This window comes from Limanda limanda, chromosome 2 (assembly GCF_963576545.1).
Source record: "Limanda limanda chromosome 2, fLimLim1.1, whole genome shotgun sequence".
Lineage (NCBI taxonomy): Eukaryota > Metazoa > Chordata > Actinopteri > Pleuronectiformes > Pleuronectidae > Limanda > Limanda limanda.
In genome coordinates this window covers 24065446-24087145 of record NC_083637.1, presented here as the reverse complement: position 1 = coordinate 24087145, position 21700 = coordinate 24065446, and the positions used below count along the sequence as shown (strand labels likewise).

The 21700-nt window shown below is 41.1% G+C and overlaps 3 protein-coding genes across 3 annotated transcripts; 1 reads left to right on the top strand and 2 right to left on the bottom strand.

Annotated features, from left to right (window-relative positions):
* Positions 1-57: 57 nt before the first annotated feature.
* On the bottom strand, positions 58-7094 carry poll (polymerase (DNA directed), lambda). Its single transcript, XM_061085990.1, has 9 exons — positions 7052-7094; positions 5730-5874; positions 5269-5566; positions 4973-5084; positions 4148-4486; positions 3800-3973; positions 2052-2180; positions 1236-1404; positions 58-1146 (listed from the first exon to the last, which is right to left on the bottom strand). The coding sequence occupies exons 2-9, from the start codon at positions 5842-5844 to the stop codon at positions 785-787; spliced, it is 1698 nt and encodes a 565-aa protein (XP_060941973.1). The 5' UTR covers positions 5845-5874; positions 7052-7094; the 3' UTR covers positions 58-784.
* Positions 7095-7329: 235 nt separating this feature from the next.
* dpcd (deleted in primary ciliary dyskinesia homolog (mouse)) lies at positions 7330-10582 on the top strand. The gene is made up of 6 exons (XM_061091163.1): positions 7330-7415; positions 7960-8040; positions 8141-8262; positions 8391-8524; positions 8695-8797; positions 9319-10582. Exons 1-6 carry the CDS (start codon positions 7352-7354, stop codon positions 9421-9423), a joined length of 609 nt encoding a protein of 202 aa, XP_060947146.1. The 5' UTR covers positions 7330-7351; the 3' UTR covers positions 9424-10582.
* A 1476-nt stretch (positions 10583-12058) lies between these two features.
* On the bottom strand, positions 12059-15879 carry fgf8b (fibroblast growth factor 8b). Its single transcript, XM_061091152.1, has 5 exons — positions 15821-15879; positions 15685-15721; positions 14908-15088; positions 12498-12604; positions 12059-12355 (listed from the first exon to the last, which is right to left on the bottom strand). Exons 1-5 carry the CDS (start codon positions 15877-15879, stop codon positions 12059-12061), a joined length of 681 nt encoding a protein of 226 aa, XP_060947135.1.
* Between the last annotated feature and the right edge of the window lie 5821 nt (positions 15880-21700).

Here is a 21700-nt window from a genome sequence, read left to right as displayed (position 1 = left end):
GCAGTTTGTAAAGATGTAAGTGATGTAAAAAAAAGAAAAGGAAGGCACAGGGAGATCCACTGTTCCCTTTCAGTACGTTTTATTATCACCGCTCAGAATAAAAATACACCGTCAATCACTTGTTAAAATGTTGTTATGGAGCCAGTTCACTCAACTTGTAAAACCACATATTATTCCACTTTGCTCTAGTTGTACCTACTGATGGCGATCTCGGCCAAGGAGGTTGCTTTCGCTCCTGCTTGCTTGGTGCTTTGTTGTTCAGCAGGATTATGGTGGAGGATGCAGGACTTATCGATTAATTTGTTTTACTTAGTTTGAAAGTGGGAATTCACAAGTGATATTGATTTCAACCTGCTAGGTGGGCTAAACGCCACCCCCACCAAAAAAATTCTTACTTAATTTACTTATTAACTCATTTACTAACTAACTATATACATCCTATAATAAAAAAAAATACTTTTAAAGGCTATGGAATCCTCAACAAATTTCCCTTCACTTATATATTGGACTCACAGTAGTGTTGTGACAGGACATGACAGAAACCTTGGCATATACAACCTGAGAGATGCAGTTTAGTCAGTAAATATGTTTTAGAGCTTGAACCTTTTTATAGTAAAGATGAATAATAGTGAGTAAAATTGCCATTCAAGGCAAACAGGGCTCTAATTTAATCTGTGGAGCAGCAAAAAAATCCTTAAAAATTGGTTGAGCATGATTGAGCTTTCTCATTGATTCATGATTATTTTTCTCTAAAATCCAACATGGCATTGTGATTGACAAATGATCACCAGTCCCTTTCATTGGGCTCCCTGTACGGTATGCCTAAAATACTGAAAACATCCTTCTCTGTCGGTGTAGGAAGCGGAGTGCCGCCATACAACTTTTGGGTTCCCTGACGCACCACAGCGTTGTTCAGCGAGTGCTCACATAAGCTCATGTTTTTCGTCTTTGCCATGGCTCTCATCGAGCGGTTGAAGTGTGCCGACCCGGTGAAATACATGAGCGCACAGGCGAACTCGCCGTAGGGCACGACGATGATGTCCAGCCTGCGATGGCGGTGGCCAGGTCCTGGCAAACGGCACACACCCATGTATTTCTTCTGCTCTCCATTCTCCTCGTGGCTCACCAGGTCGTCTGTCAAAAACCCTGAGAGAAAGGACGTTTTAGTTTCTCTGAAGGAAATCCAACCTATAAATAAGAGAAAATCCCTTCCACCAAAAAAGAATGGAGCTTACCACTGTCATGGAGGCTCTGTAGTACTTTGCTGAAAACGCCCTTGTGTGACTTGCCATCGGGGTGAGTTATGAGAACGTCAACATCTCCACATGTGGCTTTTCCTCGACGGTAGGAGCCACAGGCCATCGACACCAGTTCTGGGTCTATACCATGGGTGGCATCCCTCACCTGCACATACCAAAAAGAGAAACAAAATAGAGCCCATCACGTAACCTAGACTGAAGGAGCTTTTTGAAATCTTCGAATCAATAACATACAACCAGTGTTTAATTTGTATGTTCTCTATTTTTTATGGAGTCCCTCCCGCTGGCGAACAGCAATGTTTTTACCTGGTCCCAGCCAAATACTGGGAGGTAGCATCACATATAATTTTGACAAGGCTGAGGGAGGACACATGCTTTAGTCATCTGCCTCGCGTGCGCTTTCAATCTGGCAGCGCTGAAGGAAAAAGAAAATCCAGTAATACTATCTAAAAACAACGAGCATTGTGCTCAGTGCTGTAGAGCCAGCAGGTATGTGGCTACCTTAAGATGCAGCAAGTTTAAGAGTTACCTCTCCCCTTTGGGAAGCTCACTTCACTTTGTGAGAACATGGTCTGGTTTTCTCATCATCAAGCGGTCAAGGAAAACCGCTTCTAAGTTTTTCCTACTTTAAGTCCTCCAAATTTCTGTGGATTGAAGGTGGAATCTTTTTCAGAGATATCTCATCTCTATGGACACGGCTAAACACACTGAATTTGATGAAAATCAAATCAAACACATTTCAGTCATCATCACAAAACGTTGTATGTTTCGCGACAAGTGAAGATGCATTACCACTTTGTCTATGGCTCCTGCTTCTTCTCGGGGCATACGGTCCAGAAAGTCATCGTAGTGCTTGAGTCCTATTTTCTGAGTGTTGGTCAGGTGGGCTTTTGTGCTGATGTCCTCCAAAGTGCGAAATCCCTGATAACAACAAATCAAATTATACATTTGAAAAAATCCACATTATACATTAGACATTTGCTTCCGGTCTTATTTTTTCCAAAGTTTCAATCAATCATTAAATCACAATGAAAATGTGTAGCCCAGCTTAAATATTACACCTTCATAAATTGAAGGTGTATTTAACAAAACCATATCTACTAAATATCACGCTTTCCAGCTTATTGTATAGTCATCTGTTTGTAAGACGTATTTCGAGATAACAAAAGCTTCCGCTGAAGAAGTTCCAAATCAAAAAAAACCTAAACTTTACTCAAATTAAATTTTTAAGCTGGTATTCATATTAATATTTGAGACTTCAGAAAACCTGATAACTACCATATAAGCAGACATGCTTTTAACACCTAATAGGACCAAACCTTTATGAGAACAATTTCTTACATTTGGATTTTAAAGAGCTGTGATGAAGTAAGTACTGAGCAGGGACCTTTTATGGTTGAAAATATTTCTTATTATGATCTTTGAGACGCTTCTTTATCTAGAGTGGAGTAAACCGACGGTACATTCAGTTGAAAGGACATGACACAGACACAGTTGATAACATAGGGTCTCATAGCTGATAATTCATATTCGAGCAAAAGCCATGAGGTCGAAGGAGCAACCTGCAGAGCTCAGACACTGTGTCGGAGCACAGATGTGGGGGAAAGCTACAAGCACTTCTGTTGCATTGAAGGGTCCCAAGAACCACGGTGGGCTCTAGAGTTATTATAGAGGAGATAATTGGAACAATCAGGAGTCTTCCTCGAGCTCAGTTAGAGCGGTGACAAAGAACCTGATGGTTATTCTGGATGAGCTCCAGAGATCCTGTGTGGAAATGGGAGAAACATCGCTACAGCTTTACGACAGACTGGCTGAATCGTCTCCTCAGAAACGGGAAAGAACCTAAATGACCCTCGGTCTGTGATGAACTAGATTCTCTGGTCTGATGAAACCTAGACTGAACTATTAGGTCTCAATTCTGGAGTAAACCCGCCATTGCTCATCACCTGACTAACACCGTCCCCCATTAAAGCACGGTGGTGGTAGTAACATGCTGTGGGGGTGTTTTTCAGCAGCAGTGACAGGAGGACAAATCTGAACAGAGCAAAGTACAGAGATATCCTTAATGAAATACTGGTCCAGAATGTTCTGGACTTCACAGTGGGTCAAAGGTTCCTCTTACAACAGGGCAATGACCATTAACACACCACCAAGACCAAGCAGGAGTGGAATGGGTGTACAAAGCTTGTTGTGTAATACCCAAGAACCCAAGTACTGTCAAATATACAATTTCTAAAATTTAGTTTTTCAATGTGTCATTAAGCTGATGAGGGAAACATTTTAATCTATATGTGAAAAGTGAAGGGATCTGAATACTTTTTGTATGCAATGGTTATGGAGTCAGCCAATTTATCAGAGAGGGTTTGATCCAGAGTTTTAATCTACACAACATTTCAGTTATCTGACACATCATTTAGTGATGTCTGTAAAAATACAGACTTTTTTGTGAATTTACTTACCTTTATATGTACAAGCACTCACATTACATAAACATGCCTATAATAAATATATATATATATACACAAGCTTGTATGTCTTACCTTTTGGTACCACAGTTGTGCTGTTTTAGCTCCCGCACCCCAAATGTTAGTGAAAAGCTCCAGTACTGGCACAGCCTCCCCAATGTGATCAATCTTCCGCAGATGTCCACTCTCCATAATCTCATCGATTTTGTCAGCCATTTTTTTTCCGATTCCGGTAATCTGACAAGCCTCCTGAAAGAAGTGGGGAAAAAAGTTTTTATATAAAAAAATTATTCCAACACCTTGCAATAAAAAGTGTACATAACTGTTGTGCACCAAAAAGTACATGCTCCAGTATATTTAACAACCACACAAATTACTGACAGCACCAACGACATAATCATAAAAGCATCTGCACTGCAGTACCTGATAGGATGTAATAGGCTTGTGGTAACTCTTCAGTGCGTTGACAGCCTTGGAGTAGCCCAGCGCCCTCCACTTGTCCCCCTGGTGCGTGTAGGCCTTGGCCAGCACTTCTAGTTTGTCCGTGATGTGCTTGTTGTAGTTATTACTTTTGGATTGAGAGGACTGGGCACAGACCCACTTTCCTGAGGCCGCCATCTGAGCCGCAGAGTCCGGACCGGGGTCGAGGCTGGGGCCAGGCATCTCCTCTTTGGGGTGCTGGCCAGTGATGAGCGCTTTCAGGTCACTATGAGAGACGACGTCTTCTTCTGCTCGCAATTCATCTTTAGTTTCTGGTCCATTCTAATAGCAGGAATTTAAATAAAACTGAGTTAACAATCAAACTCGCAGAGGCTTGTTGTTTTGTGCTTACTTATTCACCAACTGATTAATACTGGTTAACTCTATAAGGCCCTGTTAGGACCTGGTATTAAAACCCATCCTGAGAGATCCAATCAAAAGTGGTCACCTCTGAGTCTTTCTGTTCACACCTGGCATTACAAGCCATGCTGAATGTGTCTCCTCAGACCACTTGTGCTTGGATCTCACTTCCCTGTTATATATGCAAATAAACCACAATTCAGTTCGTCGAAACTAAAGGATGTTGTTTTAACCCAGTCAGAGTTTACAGATGCATCCAATGACAATCTTAGTGTGTGTCACTCTGTGTTGCTGCAAGAGAGTTTGTGAGAGAAGGATTCAGGAGAGGGTGAAATAATCTAGTGCGGCTCTGCTATGAAGAAAGATTTTACGAATATCAGAAAAGCATCTTATGAACTTGCAACCTACCTTGTCAATAGTCTCGTCTTGCTTGGTTTGATGAGACATTGGTTCAACAAATTCTGCAGGTTTGACAATCGGCAACTCTTCTTTAATATTTTCATGTTGTGTTTCAGGATCCCTAAATGATAAAGAATAAAGAGATACAATATTATTTAATTCACAGTAGATTTCAACTGTATATTCACTTTCTATGTCTTGTCTCTTGACTAGTTTAAGTGTACCTCATAAACTGGATAAATCAAAGGACACAGATATATATAAACATAAAAATTCTAGAACAAAAGAACAAATGGCTGATTTACCTCTTGGGTAAAAGAAGACTGTAGTTGGCTACATCCAGGAGTTGTTTCTCACTGATGCACATGCTCAACCAAGTGCATTTCACGAGTTGGACTCCAGAGGGCATACAATCCACTTTCAGGAGGCGCAGAGCCCTGTCACTGTCCATGTTGTCATCTACAACAACATGAGTGACAGCGGGACACAGTGAACTCTCTGTCTGTCCCCCATTCTGCTGAACTTGTCTTTGAAAAATCTGACATCTGGCACTTCCTATTCCAGCAGGGAGGATGTGCACTGTGACTCCATTAAAAGTGTCTCCTGTGGCAGAGGAGAGGAGCAGGTTACTGTGAGCACATGTGTTGCATTGCCTGGCTTCTACTTTGGTGTTAACTGTTCTAGCAGTATAACATTTAGAAGTAAATCCATCAACATTCCATTTGTTCCGTTATTTATAAAACAGATATGCAAACACAATAACAACCTGAGGCATCACATTCATCTGGTTTCTTCTTCAGTGGTGGTGCATCCTTTCCCTGTAGTACTTTGGCCCTTTTAACTCTGGGAAAAGCCTTCATGATCCCGTGACGAGCCTCCATCTTGTGTATCACAGGGGGGGCACCAGGGGCCTGTGGCACAAAGCAGAATAATGATGTAATTGTGAGTCAGAAAAGTAAACCCAACCCGCATACCTGAAACATTGGCTGTGTATGTAGAACCAAATATGCTTCACATACTAATGTGTAGCAAGCTCACACAGGAGGACTGCTTGAACAACAATTACTGTCTTCTATTTGTTTCCTTTTCATATTTGGAATTCTGCAGAAATTAAAGTTTGACAGTAACGATACTACGCTTTAAGACATATTCTAAAATCCTACTTAACCTTTTAATCACAAAAGTCTTATTGAAAGTTCACAATTTAAGAGTGAAAATCCCCTATGTGATCATGCAGCTGTAGCCCAGAACCTCCAGCATTCCATATGATCCAATATTGAACATTACATGTTCACAAAGAAAGAAACAAAGAAGCAAATCAAAGTTGCTTTAGGCGTTCAATCTGCGCCATATGCGATTTATCACTGCAAAACTCATCTACAACAGGAAAGTGAAATATCAATATCAATCAAATGTATAAAATGTGAGTGTTTTATATTCAAATTGTATAATTGTACTTATTATAACTAATGCCAGTCATATATACAAAAATTATTGATTAGAAGATCACTCAGAATTATTTAGTAGTAATAATAAACTAGTGACATAGATCAAATTGTAAGGACTACTATATAGTAAATGTAAATTTAATGTAGCACAACATTCATACGATTGTAGGGCAATGGTACAACATAGTACAACATGGGAAAGCTCAAATAAAATACAAAGACCTCAAAGACGTCCTACAGTGCTTGAGTAGAAGGAATTCGTGACATGACACAACTGCAAACTGGTTTCTGTCTGCTCCTCTGAATGGAGCAGCCCACAGAACATACAGTTACAGATGTTTTCCCAGTAAAAGAAACATGTGGGGTCTGTAGGGAGCAGCGCTGTGTGACAGGACAGCTGATCCGGATCCATACACTGAAGCTGATCTCGCAGAAATCAAACTGTGCTCTGTCTGCTCCTAGCTAGCCAAATTTAGCTTATGCTAACAGAAACAGTAAACAACACAGGCTTTAGACTCTTTCAGCTATTCTCTTCAGCCAACATATTTATATATACCATGTTATACTCATACCAGCAGGTCCGAATACATTTCCATATTTGAAACTTTAACTCATAACAATGTGATAGTTGGACTCTTACCCCTGCTCAGATGGAACCATGCAAACGGACACGACGACAGATGGACATCAATTCAAATGGTTCACTTCCGGGTCAATGCTTGATTTCGTTCGGCTCATAATTTCTAGCTATTATAAATCAATCATTTGAAAGTCTAGAAATTACAATATATAGATGGTAATCTTCAGGAAAAAACGCGGGTTATTATCCATGTATACAGATGTTTATATATATATATGATCGTACTTGTTGGGTTACGTGTTGACGTGGGTTGCTATGGTTACGGAAGTGGTCCTGTGCGGCAGAGACATCAGTGGAGACATGGCTGTGCAGAGCTGGACTCAGAGTTTACAGGCATCGAGGAAAACAGCTCTGATCCACGACGGTGAGAACAACCGATAACAGGGACTCGTCTTCCTCACTTTAAACTAAACTTCTCCCAATCAAAGGAATCCTTTGCTTAAACAGCTCGTCATTCTCTGGAGCTAATGCTAGCCATTGTAAGCTAACAGCATCGGTGTCGTTTGGCAACAAGCAGGTGGCGATTTCTCAATCTGCAGAACGATGTCTGAAAAGGGTTGTGACATGAATAAGAATAAGAGGTGCGATGTGACACACGAACATCTCTGCTCACTTGAAGCTAATCTTTAAAACACTAGCTTTTGTTCGTCCATGTCTCTTTCTGCCATTATTACATTACATTGTTATAATCCAGCATTTACATCTTATTTCATTTGACCCACAAATATCATATGTTAAAGGAATTTAAAAAAGGTGTTTATTATGTCAATGACTGTTCTAAGATTCACAGGACCTGGGTTAGTAATGCGATTGCTTAGCTTGTTTGAGCTACACTAGAAACACGTTCAAGTATTGTGTTTTTTTTGTTGTTGTTTGTATATTAATGTGTTTCTGAATTCCACCTCCAGGAAAAAGGAAGATCCACTTCCTCTTCGGCGATGGAAAAGAAATGGCTGAAGAGTATGACTTGAAAACAGATGAGCTCATTGGTAAGAGTTATACACAGCTGCATGGGGCAATTCATGTTTAAATATCTAACAGTGCATGGAGTGTGTGTACCTGTCTTACACAACCGTTGGTTCATTTCAGTACGAAAGTGGCGTAATGAAAGCACTCTTGGAGCTCAGGGCCCATGGCAGGTGGAGGTTGGGGAGCAATCTGCAAGCCCTGTTGCATCTTCGGACCATGGGATCAAGGAGAACAACTCCAATGTGAGTTTTTCTCCCTATTTTCTCTCATTTTCATCCTAGAATTATCTCTGAACCACCCCAGATTATCATCTTAGCCTTGGCTCGTGTGAGAGAGAACTCTTTCACTAACAATCTTTCTGTCTCTGCAGCCTGTGTTCATGCGTACGGACACAAAGAGCAGCTTTCAGTGGAGAATCCGTAACCTTCCCTATCCTAAAGATGTCTTCAGTGTTTTTGTGGAGCCATCGGAGAAATGCATCATCATAAAGACCTCAAACAAAAAGTAATTTACACATAAGAACACTGGGTTTTCCTGGCCATCATTTCATTCCTATGTTTAAACACTTGCTGCATGTAATCCTCACGGTCTTCCTATAGATGGCAGTGTGCACAACACTTTAGTCTTCACATTCTCCAGACCAACCTATGACATTTGACTTCATGTCTTCCCAGGTATTATAAGAAGTTCAGTGTTCCTGACATGGAGCGCAGTGAGCTGCCATTCGAATGCTCTGCCCTCAGCTTCACTCACGCCAACAACACTTTGATTGTCAGCGTAAGTGCGACCCTACAATGAAGTACAAATGAACTTAAACCAGTTGTAAAGTATTTGCTTTAATTGTAAAGGTGCAAACATTAACGTTTGATTCTAAGATCTGTTTTCAGACTTAAATTGATGATTGTAGGGTCCTGAACATTATCATCTGAGCATTATGAGTTATTTAAAAAGAATGTGACAATTTATTTAAATTATAAAAATCCAAATAAAATCTACTGGAAACTATAATCTTAACTTGCATAAGTACTTCAATTTTATGTAAACCACGATCATGTTCATAAAAGCATCCTTTTGTTTATTTAAGTATTTTTATGTGAATCATGAGGACAAGATGTGGATTTTAAAATCTGTGCACCCGAGAGGTTTTATATTTTTTTATACCCACAGTAATTGCTCCTTTTTGTTGTTTTATTAGCTTTGTATTTTGTATGTTCTTTCGATATGGCTGCAGTGGAGGATATGCAGGAGGCAGATGGGGAGAATGTTGAAGTAATTATTCTTTCTTCTCTCTTATCCAGTACAAGAAACCCAAAGAGATCTTAACCCTTGAGCAGGAGCTACTGAAGGAGCTGAAGAAACTGAAGGGAACTGGAGATGGGAACGTCGACTGCAAAACTCAGTGAATTGTGACGGTGGGAGCGAGAGAAAAGTTCTGCATTGCATTTAAAGCAGAAACACACAGCGTCATTTTTCCAGTCACATGTGAGCCTTACTTTGACTTACTATAGTGAGAATCCCTTCTCTCAGAATCCCTTCTCTCAGTGCCTTATTCACAGGTTAGTTTCTCTTATTATGTTTCTCAAATGTGGCCCATTTAATTGTGGTCAATGTGTTTCTCAGCCTCACAGGCAGATTTATTAACTTTGCCATTTGACCATGAGGGGTTTTTCTCCAAATAATTTCTGTCACAGAAAAATAACTGCAGAAAACATTTGTGTATTTGGAATTTTAAAATATTGCAACAACATGTATTTTGGTACTCCTTGTCACCAAAGCTACTGGGGAGACATTTAGACGGCAGGGTCACATAACCCACAACCTTCCTTTTCGTTGATGTCCTTGTAAAACACTCAGAACACACAATGCCTCATCCCTGTTCGTTCCGGGGTCACTGTTACGAGCACAACCCATTTGTGTTAACTGAATATCCTTATGTTCCTTGCATGTAGTGGGCCACCCTGAAAGCCATTACTGAAACTAGTGTTACCATTTCCCATTAGAGCAGAGGGTCACTCCGACGCAGTGGTCTGCAGCTAAAACTCCTAGGACACAGGTTAGAAATGAGGGCAACTGTTCCAGAGTTCTTTTACAAAAGGGCCTAATGTTGACGAATATAAAGTCAGCAGCTCTCATGTTTCTCAAATGAAATTCTGAGTGAATAACCGATCATGTACAGAAATAAATGATTGTATAGAGCGTGCTTCACTGCGATGTTTGATAAGTTCATTTTAAGAACTACTGTCCGAAATACTTAGACAGTGGATAAAAAAGGAGACAATGGTATTTAAATATAGATCGTTTCAACCGTGTGATTCCTTGCATATTTTACCACTTGTCCAAACCCAGAGAGCAAGTGCAAGAAGCAGAGACAAAACCACAGGTCTCTCTCACCATTGTGCTTTGTCTTATTCCAGATGGAAAGAACAGGAACACAAGAAAGCATTGCATACGCTGCCTGTCCTGTTGTTTTGCAAATTCTTGAGAGAGACTTGAAGGAACTGAAATGAAGAAAGCCACTGACACATACTTGTCAAGGAAGTGTTTTTCTACCTGTTTTTACCACACGTGTTGCTGTTGATTCTAAATAAATATATAATGTAAAAACAAAGTTGATGTTTAGTGATAACATCGAATACCGAGCATTGATTCTGAGGTCTTCATTTTGCTAATTTTCTGTAATGCTTTGCAGTCTTTAGCACTCGAGCTGCTGTCAAAACAAATTCCTGTGGCAGCAAACACCAACTAACAAATTGGTTGTCCAGCTCATGCATTGTGAGAGCAGCCAAATTCCTCTGTTCAGGGTCTTCTTCCTCCCCTGTCGTTTGGCCTCTGATGGTCATGCTCAACTGCCTCTGGGAAGAGGGTTTCTTTTCTGCCTCCCTTTCATTCGCGAATGCCTCTTCCCAGCCATTCCCCCTCTTTCAGCCGATGCCACATTTTGCCACACAGGCCCTGGTGCTTTTTCTGCAGCCCCTCTGCGCAACCCCCACCACCCACCCCTCCCTGTGTGACTGGCTTCTTTTTGATAACTGACCCCTTCTCGTGTTATTATTCGAACCCACTATTGTATAACATGCCCTTTTATATGAGGTTACACAAAGGGCCCATTTGATCAGAGAGTTACGGTGTGCGATCGTGAGAAATGCAACTACATGGTGGTAACCTTTGTTTGGGCCAAAATGGTGGGCTGACCTCATCGCTTTTAATGCATAGCTCGGGCCATTCAGGCCCAAGTCTCACTTGCTGAGCACACTGAATTCAGTAGCCTGTCACAGATATTGCCCCTCAGTTATCTGGGTCTCCAGCTTGGGGAAGAAGAGGAGGAAGAAGAAGAAGAAGAAGAAGAAGAAGAAGGAGGAGGAGAAAAAAAAAGCAACAGTGTTTTTTGTTCTTTTTTTAGGGCAGGCAGCATTGTACGCTTCCCCCGAAAACAACTACACAAGAGAGAAGCCACGCAGCATGTGAACTGATTCTTTAGTGGTTTTAATATACACTCTACAATAAATATTTCCATCATTTGACGCAATTTACATTTTTACAGTAAAAATATATTTATATGTGTAGAAAAAAAAAAACAGGTTAAAATTCTCCAAACTCCTCCTAAAGGCAAGATAGCATGTCAACTGGGACTCAGATGCTGGGACCACAAGAAAATCCACAGATAGCTGCCGTGTCTAGCTGCATTGTACTCATTTCTCTTTTCAAACATTCTTTGTTGCTGAGCTGGTGAACTTCTAACCAAAGGTTTTCATTCATGTCAATGTAGTTGAGCTCTTCAGTCCTTTAAATGCCCCCTGATTTAATAAGAGAAAAAAAACTTTTCTAAAGTCTGACTGAATTGGAAATAACTAGCAGATTAGATATTAGATTGTTTACACACAATCCAGTACAAAGTATTACATAATAAGTCCACAAAATGAGGCAAAAAGTGTATGGGCCCTTGATGGTAAAAGTTGATTTTGCTGGGAGCACATGTTTTTTTCTTGTAGTGGTTCTCGCGCTGGTTCCTCCACAGTTCTCCCTCAGTGGTTTCAGTCCTCAGCGGTCCCCTGAGCGCTGGTGATGGGAATGTTTAGTCCGCCTGCTCAAAGGGTGCACGGGGACAGGGAGAGGAAGGACATCAAACGGCCTCCTCTCACTCAGCAAATGCCCCCTGGGTAGACGCTTCATGAAGTGGGCCTCCCTCTGATGCTGCTTGGTCTTGGAGGCCTTCCTTGGGCGGCCCTTGCGTGTGAAAGCCATAAACCAGCCCTCGTACTTGGCGTTCTGGAGGGCTGTGTAGTTGTTTTCCAGAACAATCTCGGTGAAGATGCAGTCTTTGCCTCGGCCTTTCCGCTGCAAAGGAAAAACAGGGGAGATAGTGAGACAATAAAGATGATTTAAACAATTTCCAGGAGGCAGAAATATTGTTGTTATTAACATTTCCAAGCAACAGATAAGTCTAGCTGCAGCCACGAAAATATGAATTCAAGATTACCTTGCCAATCAGCTTCCCCCGCTTGTTCATGCATATATAGTATCCTGTCTTCACCCCTCTAATACGAACACGACTTCCAAAAGAGTCCGTCTCCACCTCCAGTTTAGCTGCACAGACAAAAGAGATCAGAAATAATGAGATGACACAGTTGCGACATGGTGCAGGCGTTCAGATTATCATGTTGCAGTGTGTGTGACACTTGTCGTCCGAATGTGTTATTCATGTGCAGAGGAAGCTGCAGTGAACTGGATTAACATCAAGTCACTTCATTAAATGGCATGAAATCGTTTGGACCGGATCGTGACCAGGGAACCAGAATCCAGACAAAAACATTTCAACTTCATGAACCGGCAGCCACCTTTCAACAAAGCATGCGAGCCGTCCAAAATAGCACCAAATGATAGTGATTTTCTCACGGAGTGATTGTTGCTGGATGTCGGTAAATGCTGTGCTGCGATGCACTTCAGACTGGGGATAAAGGAGAGTGAGAATACTGCGGTCGGGGACACAGCCACAAGCACAGAGCAGCGGTCAGATTTGGGCCGGTTACAAGAGTGACACCCACTTAGGATGTGCAGCCAGTGTGTGCAGGATCGACTCTGTGTGAGTGTGCGTGGGCAGGGAAATTTAAAAGACAAAAGAGCACACAGGAGAGGAAAAGGTATAAAGTGAAGATGCTGACTTCACCGCAGCTCCTTATAAATTGAGTCATACATTGAGTTGTAAAGCAATGAAAATTCCTCATAAAAACCGCCTCCAGAAAAGCAGGCGGGCAGCCGGCACAGAGGAGCGGATGGATGGATGGATGGTGGCTGCGGTGGAAAGATGGCTAGACGCACCAAAAATCCTTTGGTGACAGGAATTCTGCTCCCTCTAAGTTTAAGACAATTTTCCTGTGAGAAGTTAAGAAAAGTCCATCCTTACAGGTGTCAATGACTTTCTGGACCACCAACACACAAAAAGAAATAAATTACCTTCATAAGTCCATAAAAGATGGCAACACTGATGCCACTAACTCTGTTTACAGTTTCCACCTCTGTTTCTCCTGGCTCCAACTATTTTCCTACGGGCTGCCAGAAAGACGACATAATTTATACTGCTTTTCAACACCGCACCGTGCACCATTGAGTTCAAACTATTCCCGTGTTTGTAAGGTGAACATCTTAAGTATTTTTTTACTGTTTTCCTGAGGTATAAAAGCATTGAAATGTAAGAAGCGACGGCCTTTAGCTGTCATCGCGTTTTCATGGAGCTGGACACGGTACGCTGGGGCTTCAAGAGGTAAGAGTTGTTTTGTTGTTTCAGAGATGATGAAAAAAAATGTTTTTCCCTGAATGAATTCACATATGTGGACATTTATTCAGCTACACGCACATTTATTTGATATTTATATTTAAATTTGGTAATGAATACTCCACCTGCATAAAAAAGTAGCCTTGCTCAAAAAGTAAAAAAGTTAATTACACGACATATTCTCACAATATTTTGCATGTGTCACTTCCTGTCTCCTACTGTTTCTCGTTGTGTTTTAACGGAAATTAAGGATTCACATACGTGGACCTTTATTCTCATTCTGACTGATATTTAGATATAAAAAACTAAATGGAATGAGCATGCAGCGGATACTTTTTAACAAGTAGCCTAACTTTCGAATGTAGAAAAAACTTAAATACGACTCATATTCTTGCAATATTTTGCATGATTTCGAAATGTTTTAAGAGACATTTTGGATTGGCATGAGTGGTCCTTAATTCAGCCACCTTTTGTAATTGTATATGATATTTATATTTGAATAATGTAATTACAAATGCCACCTACAGGGGATGTTATGCTAGGCTACTAAAATGTTAAATTCCACTTCCGGCCGCATCTCGTGTTATGTGTTATAATTCACATATGTGGACATTTATTTAGCTACATGCTCACTCGATTTTGGTAATGAATATGTCGTAAAATATATAAACTGCAGAGAGGGTTAAGATTGGCTACTTGTTAAAAGTATATATAGTCTCACAATATTTTTGCGTGTTTCACTTCCAGCTTCTCAAAGTGATTAACTTGAACTGTTTGATTCTGCAACATGCTACATCTATTTAGAGCACTAGCATGTTTTTAAATATGTAGTTAAATACACAAACTGTAGGGTTACACTGGCATAAGCTATCTTCAAAATATGATGTTGTACATCCTGTCTCCTGCAGATTCTTCTGGTGTTTAATTGACACATGCATACTAAACTTGATAATCCTATTTTAAATTCCATAAATTAAGACACCACCTTCTGGGATGATTAAAAACAAGAACATGTTTCTCGCGATATTTGACGTGTTTCCCTTCCCGCTCCTCACAGTCCCATGGACATGAGGCTGTTTTCTCTGGAAGCAGTGGATGCTCTCTTGCTCCATCTTACCGTGCATCGCTCCGTCGTCCCCGTTGGCGTTGACCCTCTTGTTGGCCAGGACCTGGACGTGCTTCCCGCTGGTGCGGCTGTACAGCTGGTAGGTGCGGGTCAGCCGGCGGCTCATGCGGTCCGACAGGCGGCTCTGCTCGGTGACATGGTGCTTGAAATTAGGGGGGGACTGCACGGAGCTCTGTCGGACGATATGGGAAACACATGTCAGGAGTAGTCGCATGGAATTGCACTGCGGAAATATGAATATTAACCGTTAGGAGACGCAAGCTTGCCAGTCAAAGAGCCAGCAGGGCCCCGCTGCACCACAGTTCATTAAGTCATTCATCATATTTAAACAATTCAGCCCGCTTCTTTTTTTCCCCAGCATCGTTTATAGGACACTGTGGAGATTCTCGGGATTTGCCTTTGATTTTGATCATTTGTTAATTCATCCAGCCGGTTCAGTTATTTATTTATATTTTCAACACTGATGATCTTTCGCCCTTTCTTGATTTCTCTTTCCCCCCCTCATTTCAGCGTTTCTCCACCCACATGTGTTTTAACAATTACTTCTCTTTTTTTTTTTTAGGCTGGAGCTTACCTCTTTTCAAGATGTTTGAATTGTTGCCAATTGCCATAGCGCTCATAATAAAATGTTTTCATTGTTATTGCAGCCTGTCGCAGATGGAGAGACGGTGGACGGCGCCTGAATATCTGTGAACTTTTACTTTGTTAACTGCAGAACTTTACGCAACATTAGTGCAGTGTTTTTATTGAGGTGAGAATGTGAGTTACCTGTGCGTAAAAGCAAAGCGCCGTGAACTGGAGTAACCTGCAGGGGAGAGAAAATGGGGAAAAATTAACAACCTGTAGCTGGAATTCATTGAGTTACATATAACCAACTATATGACAGTGACACCTCTTTACTTACAGATAACCTAACCTCGATGTTCTCAGCCTCATCTTGTAATAGTTCAAATATTGCTTCATGAATACTCCACTGATTCCCTGCTAGAAGCTCTCGGAAATACAGTTCCTCCTGATGGGGATCTCAGCCCAGAGTTATGTCCCTCTTGTTACACATGTAGGCGATAGCGGGGACAATTAAGAGATCCAAAACTGACAGGGTCCCATGCGGGTGAAAAAAGAGGATCCACTCTCCACTTCGCTGGTCCTTGAGATTTAAAAGGCGCTGCGGTGCCAATCCTCACCGAGAGTCCGGAGAAAGTGTCGCTGTCACCAACGCAGCTCCGCTAAATCCCTTCGTGTCAATCACTCACTGAAAACGAAAGTCTTGATTAGGGGAATAAACCCCCTTTGACTTTCTCTGACGCGGCAGAGCGGTGCGTTTCTGGAGTTTTACGCACGGCTCTTTACGCATCAGCGGCAAAATGCGCACTGGGGATGCCCTAAAAATACGTGATAAAAAAAATAAAAATAAAAAGTTGAATGGACTCCATGAGTGACAGCGCGGAATGATTTGTTTTCTGTGCAGTTAAAGCAGTGGTGGCACAGCTGATGTCTCTCTATAAGATGCGCAGATAGTAAAACTCCCAACATCAACCTTCCGCCCACACGTGTGTTTCTTGTGGTCGCCACCAGTCCACATACACCATCTGTCTCCCTCCACATTTAAATACTTTAACTTGCGGGAAAGTCAATATCCTCGACGAGAGCAGGCGGAGCATCCAGGCTGGAGCCAATTTGAAACTGAATACTTGTTAAAACATTTTGCCTTCACCTTTTTGCTTGCAACCCCACAAACACAACATTCATCATTAACTGTGTATCATTTAACAACATATAGAAGGAAAGAAGATTTTATTTGTAAGTTAATAATCAGATTCATTCCTTACTTACTAGAAAAACATCTAATGTCTTCCCAAATGTTACTTAGCTTTTACTAAGCATTTAATCACAATCAAACACCTTAATCCTATTCATCACATGCCATTAGTTCATATTACAGTATCTTCATACACGTAAAATGTCGGTGCACTTGTTTTTTCTATAACCACAGACATCCACATGGAAAAACTCCCTGGCATGTACTTAAGCAAATCTACAGTTACATTAACTTACTCCCTAAATGCAGGTTAGAGATTGTTTGGTGGTCTCCCGGGACGGACCTTGATGTACTTTTTCATCCTACATATGTAAGTAATATGTATTCCATGTGAACACATGACACAAAATGGTTTTCACATAACATCTAAAGCCCTTTGCCTTGGATACAAATGCTCTCCCGCTCACAATCACTCTTCCATGACTTTCCTTGGTCTGAATTTTTTTTGAAGAGTGTGTCCTGGGCCTGGTGCGCTGCTTTCACAGCATGGCTTCGAACACTACATCATGCAATTATATTGTAATTATTCTTTGCGACAACACAGCGGCGGGGTTTCCTTCAGGGGAACATGACTTGTTACACACTCATTTGTCTGATAGGGAGGAAGGTGGGTGGTTGTGTGACTCAAGTCTGAAAACTCGAGACTTCATCAGTTAATGCCTGTTTTAATCCATGTGGAGACGGTGGCAGGGAGTAAAGATTGTGAAGTAGCATTTCATTTTGACTTTTCATAAGCTGAACTGTAAATCATCTATACGCATGCTCACAGCTTATGATGTTAGTGTCTCAAATAATAATATGATATGTAACATTTAACCTCACCTGGGTCTTTCTGTGTAGTTATGTAACTTTGTAAGAAGTTTGCAACAGATTACCGAATATGATTTAGTTACAGTCTCTTTAATGAGTTAGAAGATACTAATGGAAAAGGGAACCAAATGCTGCTCTCCCCGATAAAAGAATAAAAGTAAAAGAAGGTATACTTTGAAATGAGCATTAAAAGTGTCATTCACACGTTGACAAACGGTTGTGACTTATTCGGCTAAAACTGAACACACAAGATGGTGTAAAAAAAGAAAATCTGGCTCCGCCGTCTAAATCTCCTCTGTCCCCCTGACACCACAAGTGAAACTCCTTTTAGGCGTCACCAGTGCCTTGATACCTGCACTTTAAATCAGAATAGAAACTCCAATCTACAGTGTAGGTTTCCTGACTCCAAACCTCAAATCTGATTATCGTCCCAACGAGCCAAAACCAATTATTGGCCTTGGACTCTTTTACCTGTGAGGCCAGCGAGACGCAGGCCCATGTTCTCTGTGTGAACAGTATCAGAAACCTTTGTGTTGTGTGTGTGTGAGAGTGTATGTGTGAGTGTGCATGTGCATAATGTGAGTTTGGTCCATGTTTTAATGTCTTAGCTGTAAATCAGTCATTTTAGCCAATGCAGGGGATTTAGGGGGTGAAAATGGACCTGCCTTATTAGTTCCAGTGGGACACTGCAACAAGTGATTTTGCCACCTGGAACAATTCAGCACTTTGTTCTTTAATATTTTGACCCCTGTGAAGCACCGATCACACAGGCTGATTTGAAATCCACATGGATGATAATTAAAGCTTATGAGTGTTTCTTTTTCTCTTTTTTTCCTGAAGACAACACAATGGGTCATTAAAAGTGGCTGTTTAACCTCCTGATTAGTTCACTTACCAGCCATTACAATGACATTTGTTTAAGACGCACAGGAAACATGGAGTCATATAGTCTATGTATATTTAAACCTGCTGTGATGATCTGCTGAACATAACTCCCATTTCAATCTCTTTTAGGTTTGGGAGTTCAATTCACACGTAAGTGAGCAGAAATGTTTATTTTTGTCCTGTCAGCTTAGAAACGGATGAGTGAAGTTCCCGTGACTCATGTCAGTACAGGAGTTTGACAGAAATGTTAACTGCCATCACTGCTTGATTCAAAACAGATGATGCAGATAAATGAAGCAAGCCTGTTCACTCAGATGTTCATCCGCTGACATCCCCTCTGCAAACAGTCTCTTATTTTGGTAAGCACAACACTGTTTTATTGCAGGATGGTGTTTTTTTTCTTCTCCCTAACGTACTTGCCAGCTTGTGTCCTTGTCGTGGCCTTGGGGTCAGGTCAGCCAAGACCAGACTGTGTCAGAGGTCGTGTGTTTTTTATTGTTCGGAAAGCTGCCTACAGTATTCCACACATCTTCAGTGGCAAATGGCAGTAGGGGGATGTATTTCAGAAGAATTCAAACAATTTGTAAAGAAGAGTTTTGGTAACTTGTTAATGGTCATGATAAACCAAAGCAAACAACATATGAAACAGTTTTATTTCCTATTTTTAAGGCTAAATGTGCACAAAATAGTCTTTATGGCGAAAGTTTATGGCTAGGTAATCATATTTATTATTATGCGTATTTGCATGACAGTCAATGTGATGAGATTGACTAGTTTTAATAAAAGTTCCAAAGGAAAGAGAAATGTTCCTGATCCAAGCATTGATTTTGTTGAAAAGATGCCATTAAACTGATACTGAAAATCCCCTGGTACCTTCACTGACCTTTATTTTCAAGAGTAGTGCGGCGGCTTTGGAAAAAAGGGCTTAGATCAGGGTTAGATGAGGAGATTGAGCCTATTGACGTATGTGTAAATCTATGCTGGTTGCCCGGCAACATCATGCGGGCGTCATGACTGTAGGAAATCACTGCAAACAGCCAATTGATAATCCCAAACATGACCCTCCATAAAACCACAACATATCTATTTCTGGCTCTTTCTATTTTTGACAGGTACAGTGTAGATGAGAAGGAAAGAGAGGGGGGCCGGGGGGGGATGACAGCAGCAAACAGCCCTGAACCAGAGATGAACCCAGATCGCAGCACTAATGCTTCAGCTTTGATAAATGATATGCACTGAACCAGGTGAGCTACTGGTATGCCCCACAACATGTGCATTTTAAGTTTCCGTTTGATACGAAAAAAAGATTATTGAACATTTAAGGTGCTCTTGGGCATAATTAACACAATAGGACCAAACTAGGCTAGTGATTTTCCCTTGTTTCCTATCGTAGCTAAGCTAACCGGCTGCTAACCAGCTGTACTCTCACCTAACTCTCACAAAGGTCTGTCTGTATGTAGAATGCAAATCACACAGTTCATCTAATCAGCTTCACATTTAGCATTTCCATTGTAAACTGCAGAGAAAGTGCAAATTATATGTTTACGACACCTGGCTCAAACTTCAAGATGATTATGATTTTAGATTTTTCGCATCAACCCTATTTACCATATCAGACTGACATAGACATTCACGGATGTACTGGGTGCTGATCGAAATACAATATTAGTTTTGCTTCTGTAACACTTTATACTGAGTGATATTGCAGAACTTTTATATTAAATAAAGGTCTGAACTTTATGTCAATTGGTTAAAAGAGATAGTTGACATGCAATGTAAGTGTCGTTGCAAAAAAAACAGGTTGGATGAAGAAGTTAAGGTTTTTATAACCTTACTCTGCACCATACACTGTTTATAAAAAGCTCTGCACACAACGTCCAGCACACAAACAATATAAAAGTGATAGTATATTGTAGAACTGTTTGAGGAGGACTCACTAGTGACAAGGAATAACTCAGAAGTAGCTCCGCTAGCTCCACAAGCTAACAGCTCCTTCCAATTACACAGTTTTACACTGACAACTGCACTATAGTCTCACTAATTCTGAACTCCTCTGTTGCACACAACATCTTCTCACATGTGGTCCGTGCCCCGCAGTCATTTACTGCTGTAGAAAACGTGACAGAGAACATTTGTTTTAGTACTACAGAGTCGATACATCTCTTTGACTACATTACAGTGCACAGCAGCCACTTACAATTTAGAAACAATTTCATCTCTGCAAACCCAAATGGCATTTGGTTAAGGTGACCTGTCAGCTAAGATTCTCCAGACTTTACATAAAAGGTTCCTTCTGAAACACGATCAAAAGCTATCATTTTTTATTCTAGTTTTTCACATACCGAACTGTCTGCTGCCTCACCCCTGAGATTCTCTGGTGACCAGCGTTTCTGGCCTCCTAATGAGTTTGAGAAGAGTTGACGCAGTTCCAAGTTTTGCCCCAGATCCCTGCTCTGTGCCTTTTCTCTTGGACTCCCAGTGCTGCTTTTCTCATTTGGATCACAGTGTGCTCGTACAAAAGCTTTGGTATCGGAGTGACGTACGAAAACAGCAATCGCAGGACACCGTGAAAAACAAAACAAAAAAATTGGTGCGAGAGGAACCATTTTGGCAAATATACTCATTGGTTATTCTTAGAAGAGAAGTGACTGAATGTCTGAAAAGGCCCCAGAGCAGACTTCCATTCAGAGCGAGGTATTATTCCCCCTAGCTAATGCGAGACATAAAAATACACACTCTTGCATAAGGCAGAGCCAATGGAAAGGTAGACACCATGGAGGAAGAGAAAACACAGAGCCAGAGAGGAAGACGGGCAGAATATGAGACTGTGTGTGTGTGAGTGTGTGTGTGTGTTTGGATGGAAAGAAAATGTGGGATGTTGTGGTTCTCGGTGTCATCTGGTAGCGGTGTCGCTCGTCGCCCAAACCTCAGTGGTTTATTTGGAAGAAAAACTCTTCAACCACCTGTTGTAATTACGCACTGCTGCTTGGTTGCAACAGCGTGGACCACATAATGTGCCTGTTACCACATCCCCACACCGCTGACTTACCTTGAACTGCCTCGAGGGTGCGCTGCCTCATGGCTACATCACTGGAAGATACAATTTGTTCCTGGTGTGTTTGACATGCAGGATTAATCACATACATTCTACTGATGGAAGTCAAACACTCAAATTATTTGCTGACATTGTAAAGAATTTTAACGGATAACGACAAAAATTACACATATTAAAATGTAAACCCTCATTAACAAGTCACATTTCTTTCGAGC

Bases quoted from the DNA above. Each gene is read 5' to 3' on its own strand.
- poll (XM_061085990.1), bottom strand. From the start codon at position 5,844: ATGGAGGCTCGTCACGGGATCATGAAGGCTTTTCCCAGAGTTAAAAGG. The intron at 4,487-4,972 runs GTAGGTTGCAAG...TCCTGCTATTAG, and splicing joins AAGACGAGACTATTGACAAG to AATGGACCAGAAACTAAAGA. The intron at 1,147-1,235 runs GTAAGCTCCATT...CCTTTCTCTCAG, and splicing joins ACAGAGCCTCCATGACAGTG to GGTTTTTGACAGACGACCTG.
- dpcd (XM_061091163.1), top strand. From the start codon at position 7,352: ATGGCTGTGCAGAGCTGGACTCAGAGTTTACAGGCATCGAGGAAAACA. The intron at 7,416-7,959 runs GTGAGAACAACC...TTCCACCTCCAG, and splicing joins AACAGCTCTGATCCACGACG to GAAAAAGGAAGATCCACTTC. The intron at 8,525-8,694 runs GTAATTTACACA...ATGTCTTCCCAG, and splicing joins ATAAAGACCTCAAACAAAAA to GTATTATAAGAAGTTCAGTG.
- fgf8b (XM_061091152.1), bottom strand. From the start codon at position 15,879: ATGAAGCAATATTTGAACTATTACAAGATGAGGCTGAGAACATCGAGG. The intron at 15,089-15,684 runs GTAACTCACATT...ATCGTCCGACAG, and splicing joins CGCTTTGCTTTTACGCACAG to AGCTCCGTGCAGTCCCCCCC. The intron at 12,605-14,907 runs GTAAGATGGAGC...TTGTCTGTGCAG, and splicing joins GGACGACGGAGCGATGCACG to CTAAACTGGAGGTGGAGACG.